General features: G+C 35.9%; 1 protein-coding gene across 2 annotated transcripts in view; it reads left to right on the top strand.

Annotated features, from left to right (window-relative positions):
* Positions 1-12,141, top strand: part of LOC145684757 (uncharacterized) — a 345,870-nt gene extending 333,729 nt beyond the window's left edge. The window contains exon 4 of one of the 2 annotated variants that reach the window (XM_081757128.1): positions 12,004-12,141. Coding sequence is in view for 1 of the 2 variants with exons in the window: in XM_081757129.1 (XP_081613255.1) it covers positions 12,004-12,011 (8 nt within the window). In the remaining variant the exon portion in view is untranslated. The remainder of the gene's footprint in view (positions 1-12,003) is intronic. The other variant, XM_081757129.1, reaches the window with a different exon arrangement.
* Positions 12,142-12,382: the final 241 nt, after the last annotated feature.

Genomic DNA, 12,382 nt, shown 5'->3' on the forward strand with positions numbered 1-12,382 from the left:
TTGCCTGTTATTGATTCAATGTATAATTTTATAGTTGCATGTTTAAAGTAACATTATGATCCCTCAAGTTTTCTGGCAGTTGTAGTTTTAGTTTGTCTTCATATGGACAGAGAGAAATCATATTTCTCATTGTTTTCCAACTTAATCACATTCTTCTTCCTGCAGGAAAGTATGCACGTGAACTTGTGAGTAACATGCTGGGGGGAAAATTCAGTGATGAACTACTCGGGAAAGCTCAGTGGTAATAAATTTGTGAAGCCGTTTACTATGAGAGATATAGGCAACACAATAAAATGTAAGTCTTCTGTTAACATAATAATCTACTATTCAAAACTAGTATTAACAGTTGACAACTATTTTTTGCCGACCGGCCGTAGCTCAATCTGGGAAGTGGCCCTCCTAAAATTAACCACGGTTTACAGTAATTGGAAAATCAGTTAAATTAAAATGGAGTTAGGGAAATTCTTCCAAATCTGCAGGGAGTTAGAGAAATCCGCTAAATTTAACAGAAAATAAGGGATATTTTAAAATTTTATTTACGCGAAACTAGTGATGGGCAAATGCAAGACCAAGACCAAGATCCGGGGGTCTCGGTCTTGGTCTTGGTCTTGCATATCCGGTCTTAGTCTTGGTCTTGCACTCGAACACTTGGTATTGGTCTTGGTCTTGTTTGCAAGAATCTTGCAAGTCTTGCTTTTAAGAAATCTTATGCTTTTCATAGGGAAATTTTACTCGGAATATAAGGAATTATAAATTGAACAGTGCGCCAATAGTAACGGAAATACAATGTATGTTTCTAAATGTAATATACAGTTTACCTTCGTGTAAGTATGATGATAGTGTACAATATAGGCGATGACCTTTATTTATTTATTTATTTTCAACGGGTGCCCACGCTTCACTACTTATAAGGTATATCAACGTTTCGTAATATTTTTATTTATTTATTTTTATTTTTTTTATTTTTTTTATCTTTTTATTTATTTATTTATTTATTTATTTATTTTTTTTTTGAGATCCAATACTCTACTGATTCCCAAACTGGGGAGGCTACTCCTGAGACGCATGAATGAAAATCAAGACGGCACAAATTATTGAAATACCATGAATTGTAAAATTACTTTTACACTCTAAAGGCATCAGATTTCTTTTTTTTTTTTTCTTTCTTTTGTTTCATCCTCAAGTACCTCTTCTTTGTATTAAACAAACTTCCAGTTAAATATTGAGATTTTCTTTTACTGATTTCAGATATGCACTCTATGGGGCAGAAACATGGACAGCAAAAGCGATGAAAAAATTAGAGGCTTTCGAAACGTGGGCATGGAGAAAAAAGAAGAGAATTAGCTGGGTTGAACGGAAAACGAACTGAAAAGTGTTAGAAATAATAGTAGTAGTAGGGAAACAAGAATTTTAGATGTAATTCAGACGAGGAAGAGGAACTGGTTGGGACATTGACTGAGGAGGAACTGTATTATGAGAGAAGTGCTAGAGGGTATGATGGAAGGAAAGAGAGGGAGAGGCGAAGGAGGTTGTAGTTGAAGGAAGGTATTAAAACAGAAAATTGCTACGTAATATGAAGACACTAGCTGAGGATCACCTTACATCGAAGCTTCTTAGTTGTAGCAAGTGACCTGCCAATAATGGCAGAATAGCTATGATGATGATGATAATGATGTGTTTAGCAATATTGGCTTAAAAAGGGAGAAAAATGAAAATAATATTGATTATAATCAAACAAGGTTTAAAGTAATTTGCAATATTTCGAGTTTGCTGCTGCTGTAATGGAAATAGTTCCTGCGCTTCGTTCTTATGCACTGATAAATGATGTTTTTTCAGGCCTAAAGTGTTTCTGTTTTTCATTTTTATTGCCACTTTGCTTCGATGTTTTTAGCAGTTCGCATAACCCATACGGATGCTCCCCACTTTCCGTAAATACTTCGAAATACGTATGAAAGTTACTTTTTTGCGCTCGCCACTTGGATTTTTTACCTTGCAAATTTCTTCTTACTGGACGTTTGTGGCGTTTCGTCAGCAGGCTGTCTGAGGCAAAGCAACTGAAGGGTGAAAAACAAATCCCTCTTTTGATGTATTTATCCCAGGACGAGCCGACAAACTTTACCAATTCGAAGGTCAATGGTTTAAGTTTACCCCAGATAACACATCTTTGTCTGATTTCCCGATAAGCAATCCTCATTGTTTAAAAACGCAGGAATGCATCGTAATCCAGCACTAATGACACATTTCTTTGTGTGCAACTAGCTTTGATTAGAATGATATCTGTGTTGCTTGAAAACGAGTAATAACTACAGAAAACGCGAACAACCGATTCACAAAATGATATACTGTAGCTATTTGCTACAGGGGAAGATTAACTCACACGGATTGCATAAACTACTGGGAACACATTCACTCCAGCGGCATTTTTACTGAAGCCAAAAACTTCAAGTGAAAGATGTAATGATTTTTCCACTTTTTTACATTCTATAAAAGAATTCAAGTAGAACCGGTACTTGTGGAAGAGTCTTGTGCAAGAGTCTTGGTCTTGGTCTTGCATCGGGATTCCTGGTTTTGGTCTTGGTCTTGCATGCAAGACTCTTGCAAAAACTGCAAGACCAAGACTCTTGCGCTCAGCACTACGCGAATCGATCAGAATGAAATAAAAAAGAAATAATAATCTCATGTTTACAATGTTAGTACAAATAACTGTTCATGCAATTCACATTTGTCAATTATTGCCATAATTATTCTTTCGTGACAAAACCGATAAATTTCGGGAGGTAATTTCTCACACCAGAATATGTAACAAGTTCATATGAACAACAATAAAAAGTAATATATTTTGAGAAAGTTGATCTTGAAAGTAGAGAAATGTCAACTATCGGATTCATATTGTAGGTAAAGTAAATTTGCTGCAAAGACGTTGATTGCCTCATTCCATTCACTCTATAAAGAAAATATTATTTCAATAAAGAATGATTCAAATTGCTCTACAAATGGCAGAAATATGGCGCTTTTAAATTTTGCAGTAATCCTTTTGTGCAAATTGAGATGCGGAGAATTGTCCAAATCCATCAATTTGCAGATGAATTAAGACTGTGAGAAGAGATTATATCTTTTAAACATAATTCTCTACTCAGAAGTATGAGGTTAAAAAAACGCATTGATATAAAAATAATTTAATTGTAAAAGTGTCATTTCATCCATAGTTTCGAGGAATGTGGATACTTTTTAAGGGGACATTCTTCAGGTATTTGACCAATTTGAATATTCTTTCATTTGAACTGTGTTCTGGAAGAGGGGATCCCGTTAGCAAGATCTAATTCCTTGTCACTGTGTTAAATTACCCAAAGAATTGATTAGAATTTAATATGTAATTCTTCGTGTGACAATTAGCATCAAGGATTACTCTTAAATTGCTAAATCTACACGTGCCACTTATCATCAACTCTCAGACTAGGACCATTCATTCATTCTTTCTTAAAATCGTAGAAGAGGGGTAGAATGAGCGAATTAGCTTCTTGGGATCTGATTTTGTTTGCTAACAATATTTATACGATATTTGATATTTTTTACTTTTGTTTTCGATTTCCTACGAACTACCGACTTTTCGATGAATATTCAAATAATCTATATTTCGTTTTGCTTTGAGAAACCACACTCGGATTGTTTAAGAGGTTAGTGGCGGAACACCCTGTATCTGATATAAGAGAGTATTTATTTTTTGAAAGCAACATAAGAGCTTTAACTGCTATGGAGATGTGGTTTAGCATTTTAAAAATCTAACCCTAATCATAAACGATAGTGTTTGCAGTGTAGCGGGTCATGGAAAATTTACTTAATCATGGAAGGCTAAGAGCCGGAATGGTACCTTGCCTAAAGGCCCTGGTCACTATCTTCCACATTCTTTCCCTCGACATATGCGTCCATTGAGAGACGTTATTATTTAGACGTGAAGGGCCTAGACCAAGTTGTCAGTTTGTCCAGAAATGTAAATTAAATAAATAAACAATTTAAGAAAGAGGGCAGTGCGCTTTTCGATATTAACCATTACTGAAAAATATGCAGCTTTTCTCGAAGCATGTATAATTTGTACGTTCATAGCTTTGCGCTTAGCCCTCACAATACTGAAGGCAAGTGGTACTTTGCGCGCATATGGTTTGTTTTTTATTTCACTATTAACACGATTAACTTTTTCAAACTTTTAGTTATTGTTTCCTATTCTTTATACCGAAAAATGCATTTTAAATATATTGTTTTATAGTATTTTTTCTCGTATTGGGCACAAAATATTGGGGAGTAACAGACGTAACTCCTCGTGCGAGAGTTTTTTTCTATTGATAGTATGCGACTTTCCCCTTTTCATACACCTTTTGATCATTTACTGGCACGAACCCGAAGATTTTTTGATGCAGCAACATATCACTTTCCTTCAGCAAGTACGCCAGAAATTTTTACTCGGTGGAGTGTTCAAAATAAAAGGTGGGGGGGGTGCTCTCAGAATAGTGATATATATTTTTTGAACAAACTCAAAGAAAACAGTATATTTTGTTACGCAACTATTGCAATACTACTACTACTACTACTACTACTACTACTACTACTACTACTACTACTACTACTAATAATAATAATAATAATAATAATAATAATAATAATAATAATAATAATAATATCAGTTCTTCGCAGTGATACGTTCAGTAAAGGAACTTCATACATTTGAGCATTTATCATTATTATTAAACTAAGTAATACAGTGAAACCTCTCAAAACGGACATGGGTGGAACCGATTTTGTCCGTAAATAAGAGGTTTCTCTAAAAGGAAGGGTTCTCTCTCATAACACCAAACCACACATATTTATGGCATGGAAGAATAAGAAAGTTTGTCCTCTTATGAAGGTGTCCACTATTGAGAGGTGCCAGTTAAGAGAGGTTTCACTGTATTAGGAATTAACTACCACTATTTTACCCAGTAATTACATGTGAATTGATTACATACGAATTATTGTAATTATTTTGTAAAATTCTGCCATTATTTCAATTTATTCACCCCCAGCAAGTTTTAGTAGGTGATTTTTTTTTTTTTTCAAAATATTAATTCCCTCTTCCCATGCTGAAATCACATTCGTTTAATAATTAACACTATACAATGTATACATAGTTGCAATTTCATTATTTTAATATTCTAACCCTATTGTTAACGTTAATTATTGTAATATTATTTGATCTCTTAATCTCCGTTCCTGCTCCTTCTTGGCTACGTTATTGGCTCTGAATATCTTGCATAAGAAAATTATTCATTGATTTAATTGTTTTCCAGAAATCCAATTTTTCAATTTACAAATATTTTGTATCTTTCTGTTTTGTCTTTTTTAATATAACCTAATTTTAATAATCCCAGGGCTCATAGTGGTCTGGTCTCTTGTAAATAGTTGAAAAGTGACCAAAAGCACATGAAAAATTTACCAAAATCTCATCATGCTCCTTTTTTCCTTTGTCAATTTCTCCATCACATCTCTTTTTTTTTAGCTTCCTCCTTTTTTAGGTTTTCTAAGTATGCTTTGTAGTTACGGTAAACAGACTTAGCAGATGTAAAAAGCTTCTGAGTAAGTGGAACCAGGTTTGGCCTATTTCCGAATTTCTTCATCCCAGACATTATATTTAACTTAGCATTCAGAGTTCTCAAAAATAAGTTCATCACCTACTCTTATGAAAAACATACAAGAAGCATAATACAAGACGAATATGATGAACCACACAATCACAAACAAACACAACGTTGAGTGAAGCGTTAACTATTACGAGAGAAAACTAAAAGATTATTATGATAGAAAAAATAATAGATACAAAAGAGTTCTCAACCTCACCTTAAGAGCTTCAGCAGCCATCAACTATCCACTGTGCTTTAGAGAGAATAAAAGCTGAAGTGAGAATAAAGCTGACTGTTTCACATGTGGCAGCATGTATTGAAGCTTTCATAAGAGTAATGAGTAACAAGTTTCCGCCTTTTTCCATTTGTTTTTATATTTTTCTTAGAAAACTGCCAATGCAAAACCTAAATTATATGAAAAAGTCACTTTACCTCCCAAAAATGTAACTTTTAGTGACAAATTTGAAAAAAAAACTCTTAGTGACAAACTTGAAAAAAGTAAATTTTAGTTTAAAAAGTGACTCGCTATGAGCCCTGTTCCGCTCAATGAATTTACGTGAATAAAAACATACTTTACAAAAAATTAAACTAGCGACAAATGCGTTTCTGCATAACACTATGCTCAGTCTAAAATATATATAATTCTTACTTCGATTGATCTCTTAACTTCTAAAAACGTTTTGACTACACCCTTCTAACTTTCGTCCTTTGATACACCACTTGCAGAGAGACTCGAAACCAGCCACAGAGCTTTGGTGGGGGAGGGGGGCGAATATGTTAGGAGGGGACAAGTCATTAAAAATTCTCTTACAAATATCTAAATTGTGCATTTTGTATTGAGGTCTGGAAGGGCCATGAAAAGTTTAGGGAGGGGCAGGCCCCTAGTCCCCCCTGGTTTCGGGCCTGTTGCAGAGTAGCACTTACCAACTGATTCTGGTATAGGCTAATTACTATATTGTCACATTTTTCCTTATTGAGAAGGAGGTAGGTGCATGACCGCTCAAGACGTTGCCAATTTGAGTCATCTACATCTGTCTATCAATCTCTTTTCTCGGAAACGACCGCGGAGCCCAGGAGGGTAGGTATGAGCAGTCTGTATTGTCAATTGTTTCGATCGAAAGACCGCCCGAAACAATGAGGTCATGTGGTTCTCGAAGCCGTACATGAGAACGAGGTCGCTTCGTATTTTCAAGTGAAATAAATAAATAAGAACATTGCCTTCTTTCCTATACGCTAAACTTTTTTTAACTTGATGTAATAAATAACCTATATGATACTAATTGATACAATTGGATTTGGGGGAGTACTCCTTTTCCATCTAGGGGTGTGTGTAAAGAAATTTGAGGGGTGTTAGGGGGTGTTGGAGGTATGTAGATTACTCCCTGCTTTCGTTGATTTATATCCTCTGCACTCTCTATTCAATCATTACTTGGAGCTTCAATTTCGTGTAGTGCTATACATAGAACAGTGCAAAATATACATAAACTTCGTAGTATTGGGTGATTAGCTTGAAAAGAATTGACTGGTTCCAGTGAAAAACCTGCTAAGTTGGGAAAGATAAAATTTACAGGGGAGCAGTTTGAGCAGGTGCATAAGTGGTTATTAGTGTGGGCGCACCAGTTGAAAATTAGGGTCAACCTAGAAGTAATTGGTATAAAGCTGATTTTGGTCTCATTTGATGCAGAATCCATGCATGGTTGACATAATAAAAGAACATCTCTATCCAAGTTGGGATAATGTATATAACAGGGTGATCCAAATTTGCTGAAATTACCATATAAAGTGCATAAAATGATACTCTGTAGAATTACTTTATGTAGCAAAAAATTGATCCGCATGAGCACTGTAATTCCTTCAAGGTGGAAGTCTGCATCCTTCTACATATATACATCCCCTTTTAGTCACGGATCTATGCGCACATACAGTGAGGTACAAAATATTATTGTTCCTTCACGTAATACAAGCAAAGATGTAGCAAAAAACATTTTACTGAAGATGTAATATGTTCTAAACATTATAATTTTGGTGAAGCGTCATGTTTGAAATATTTTGCAGTATGAAATAAATGCACGCTTCTTAATGTATAATTATGCGTAAGAGCTTTTACCACACGAATTAAATCAGGTAAAACGAAAATACATAAATAACAATAAACTAATATCTGAACTCTTTATAAATAAGCAGGCTATCTGAATTGCAACTGAAATTGAGCACAACGTTCATTTCAAATAAATCTTATTACATATTGAACGTAATATACTGTGGTGTGCCTTTCTTTTGGGGTGTAATATTTAATTTTGTTAGCCATAATGTTGTTAGCAAATGTAAACAAATTATTTTGGCAAGAGCATTGGCTAACCAAAATTCCTGTCACTGCTAAATAAGATACACCTTTAGTTAAATTATGGAAACATGAATTTAAATGATGTAAAAAGGGTTGCTAGTATATTTACAATGATTTATTGAAATATGATAAGATAAATTAAATGAAGTTATAAAATTAATAACTAATTAATGGTGGTAACAAAAGTGAAAGCTAATTAAATGAATATCTACGAAAGTGAGAATTAAATAACGTTATGGCTAACAAAGTTAAATATTACACCCCCCCAAAAAAGGTACACCACAATACACATTTAGATTTCGTTGTCAAGAACTTCATCGTCACTATCACATAAATAAAGAATATCAGCATTGCAACATGATCCACTGTGACAGTGAGTACATGATGATACACATTTCAGTCATGCTTTCGATATGAGCAGATATTTGAATTGCACAGGTTCCTGAATGTGGATTTGCATTTGGAGCGGATTAACAGAAGAGCCTCTTTCGCTCGTGCCAGATTGGTTTCAAGGGAATATAAGTGCCATTGCCAAGCATCCAACCCCATTTAACTGGATCGAGGGTGTTGTAGATAAGTGTTTTCGAACATACTATTTGCAATGTACTATTGTTCATAAAATATGGAAATAAGCAGCATTCTCCGTAGTAGGCAGTTTTTCCGAAATAATTGCGTTCTTTGATCTGGTGATTGCTAATTCAAGTGCCGAATTTTGTTTAAAGATGTGTCAGGGTCTCCACTATAAAGAATCGACAGTATTGGTATGCCGATCCCAGCGACATCTGCAGGGTTTACTGGACAAGTCAGGAGTGAACTGTTTAAGTCTTTTGCCTTCTGTGAACTTCGGAATTTGTTATATGAATTAGGTTTACCAATACCAAAAGGCGCAGATACGGTATCACATCCTCTGATGACATGAATCGCCAGTAGATGTGATGACATAGCTGATGTATATATTTCACACACGCTCACATGTGTGCCCTAACTGCTCTTGATTCTACCTTTTTTTGGAACAAACATATGACACATTTCAAATCTGAAATGGTATACTAGTACAATAATGATATCTGTGTCATCAGCAACCACAATAACAATATCAAAATTACCCAGCAGCATGTTTCAGAGCCGTTTGGACAATTAGGCAGTCGGCATCTCCAGTGGACTGGGCAATATCATGACCGTGCAATTTAAGTGCCTAAGAAAGAAGAGCGATACATTTGTGTTTGTTTGTGGTATTGGATAAAAAAGTTTTTCTGGCTGACACAGCTGTCTGTGGAAGAATCAAAGTCCACATCTGGTGTATAACATTTACGTCTTTCGTGTTCATAACTCTTCATACTTGGAGAATCATATCCATCAAATACAATGGAAACTCCACGATCGGACGTCGACAATACTAATAAGCGGTATTGATTGACAATATCATCCACTAGCATCTCTGAATTTTTCTTCGTCCAACGAACTCGATGAAGTACTGCTCCACTGTCCAGAGCGAACTTAATCCTACATTTTGGACGAGTACACTATGTAAACAACCTTCGGAATAACTGTGGGAAGACTTCCTTTGTCTGGTTTCTACATGAATCCGTCTTTGAACAACGATGTTGATGTAGGGGCAAGCTCACAAGCAACGGTGTTGATGTTGCAATCAATGTTGTCTACGGCCCACTGAAAGAAATCTCCAGGATAAAACTCTTTCAAGATGTTGTCGCCACTATCAACTGCTTGTAGCTCATGACTTAGCTGCAAGCAGGGGCGGATCCAGGGGGCGATCGGGGCGATCGCCATCCCCCCCTAGAAGAAGAAACTTTCTTACTTTATATATATATAAATAAAATCCATCCCAGAGTTTGGAGCCCTTAAAAGTTGCATTATGACAACCCACCGCCCCCCCCAGAAGTCGGTCCTGGATCCGCCCCTGGCTGCAAGGCACTGAAAATCCGAGTTGGTATAGTTCTTCTATCAGCCAGCGAGTTCCAACTGCATGATTCATTTGTACGTTAGATTGCTCGTTTTCCTACTTTCTGTAGACGTTTGCACAGGACGTTGTTTGCTCAGGCGAAATCGATTATCGCAATTCTTGTAATAAACAGCTTCAGCTGCAACAAGATCAGCACAAGTTCGAAAGCTCTCCGAAACTTCCACTCCCACCTCATTTTGATTGCTGCAGTGGGAAATAATATTTTCGCGAATATTGTAAAGTTTCAGACTCTGGGTTATGAAAGTCAGTACTTTCATAACAAAATAAGCAATTCGTCTTTCAGTTGAACTCTGACACAGATCAGGGGTGTTTCTTTTTAGGGGACAGTTTGTAGTTAGTTCTCTTCCTCACATTATTTAATTCTTCTACTGTTGGTGTAGTCACGATGGCAGTCTTTGTTTATTTTTGCAACACCATTAAGTTCGTGGGTAGCATGGTTCTATTATTTTTATATTAAGGTGTTAATCGAGCTACTTTGGTGCTAAGGGCTGTCGGCAGGTAAATAATGGCATGGCCGGGCCGGGCCGGGAATCGAACTGAGAACTCTGTGTCAGAGGCATTTGCGCTAACCTTCTCATCAATGCTTCCCCTTAATTATATACAGGGTGCGGAAAAAGTCCAGGAATGGTCCAATATCTCGCGAAGTATAAAGATCAGCAAAACAAAAATAACACATGTTAAATAGTTTTAAACAAGCTCTCCAATGATAGAAAACTCAACCGCTCTCCCCACCCCCTTCGAGGGTACCGGTGCAACTTTAAAATTTTAAATGGGAACTCCTATTTCTTATTGCACATTTGGATTCCCCAGAAAAAGTCACAGTGATTTGACCCAAAATTGAAAACAGTGTTTTCGCAGATGGCGCTTGAATCGACACATAAAAAAAGGCGATGCACCAAAACGTTACGGAAATGCCAGGCGTCAGTCCCGTGCTCTATGGCCGTACGGTTAGCGTATTGGATTACGAAATTACAGATTCTGAATTCGATTCCCGTCCAGGGCAATTGTTTTTGCTTTATTTCCTCAAATAAATTCCATACGTTTTAACTTCAGTTAGTACTTTTTACATAAAATACAAATTTCGATAGTTGTTTTGCAAAGTACCTTTATGAAGTAGTTCTTAGTAACAAGGTTATTAGGGTTAGAGGTCATAGGGTTATTTACAACAAAAATAAACAATTTTCATTGCCATTTGTATTTTCTTGCAAATTTATAAATATGGACAAATACATTATTTTTATCGAAGTTAAAATGTACGAATTCATTATTTGGATATTAAAATCTTACTCTGCGCAGGAGACGAACTCACGACCTCTGATTCCGCAGTCCATTACGCTAACCGTATGGCCACAGAGTACGATACTGCGAAGCTACATTTTCATAGTGTTTTGCCGACTTTTTTTTTGTGAGTGTGTGTGTGTGTGTGTGTGTGTGTGTGTGTGTGTGTGTGTGTGTGTGTGTGTGTGTGTGTGCCGATTCAAGTGCCATCCGTTAAGACACTGTTCATAATTTTGGGTCAAATCATGGTTACTTTTCTGGAGAATCCAAATAAGCAATAAAAAATGGGGGTTTCCATTTAAAATTTTAAAGTTATCCCCCGTACCCCCGAAGAGGGTGGGGATAGGGGTTCGCGTTTAGTATCACTGGATAGCTTTTTAAAAACTATTTAACACGTGTTATTTTTGTTTTGTTGATCTGTATATTTCGCGAGATATTGAACCGTTCCGGGACTTTTTCCGCACCCGATATATATATATTTCTATCCAGTTTTAGCGTATTTATGCAGTACAATAAAATGAGGTATATTGGACATTCCTAATTTCCTTGCTAGAACATAGGGACTTTTAAAAAATAGTCCTGGTTTATAAATAAATGTGAGTGGAGGAAAAGTGTTTCTGTTGTAACATCTTATGAAAATGTTAATATGGTGGGACAATGCACTAAATCCAGCTTGCATGAGTTTCTAATGTACATTATGATAAAATGTTTTGTTAGTTGTTATTTAGGTGACCTGGAATTCTCCTTTTCAGAAACTTGAAGAAGATGGACATAAATTCAGTTGCGCCAAGAAGCTTCTATGTCTCCGACAGTTAGTTGTTGCTTGAATTTAGTTTTTATCTTAGATAAGTCAACAGATGTATACAGTTTATATGAAATGAATGACTGAGTATAATAAATTTTATTAATACTTATTCTTTTATTTGCTTCCCTTTTTATTTTGTTGATTCCCTGTTACCTTGCTTCTCTAATGGTATAGGATTTAAGATAAATCAAACCAAGCGGCCATAGTTCAATTGGTTGAGCATTAGCTTCACATTTGAAAGGTTTCGGGTTTGAGCCCGAATTTGGCCCTACTGACCTATTATCTTCAGTTTCACATAGCGAAAACCGAGATTGTATCTTCACTAA

Source organism: Thermobia domestica, chromosome 5 (assembly GCF_964235325.1).
Source record: "Thermobia domestica chromosome 5, izTheDome1.hap1.1, whole genome shotgun sequence".
NCBI lineage: Eukaryota > Metazoa > Arthropoda > Insecta > Zygentoma > Lepismatidae > Thermobia > Thermobia domestica.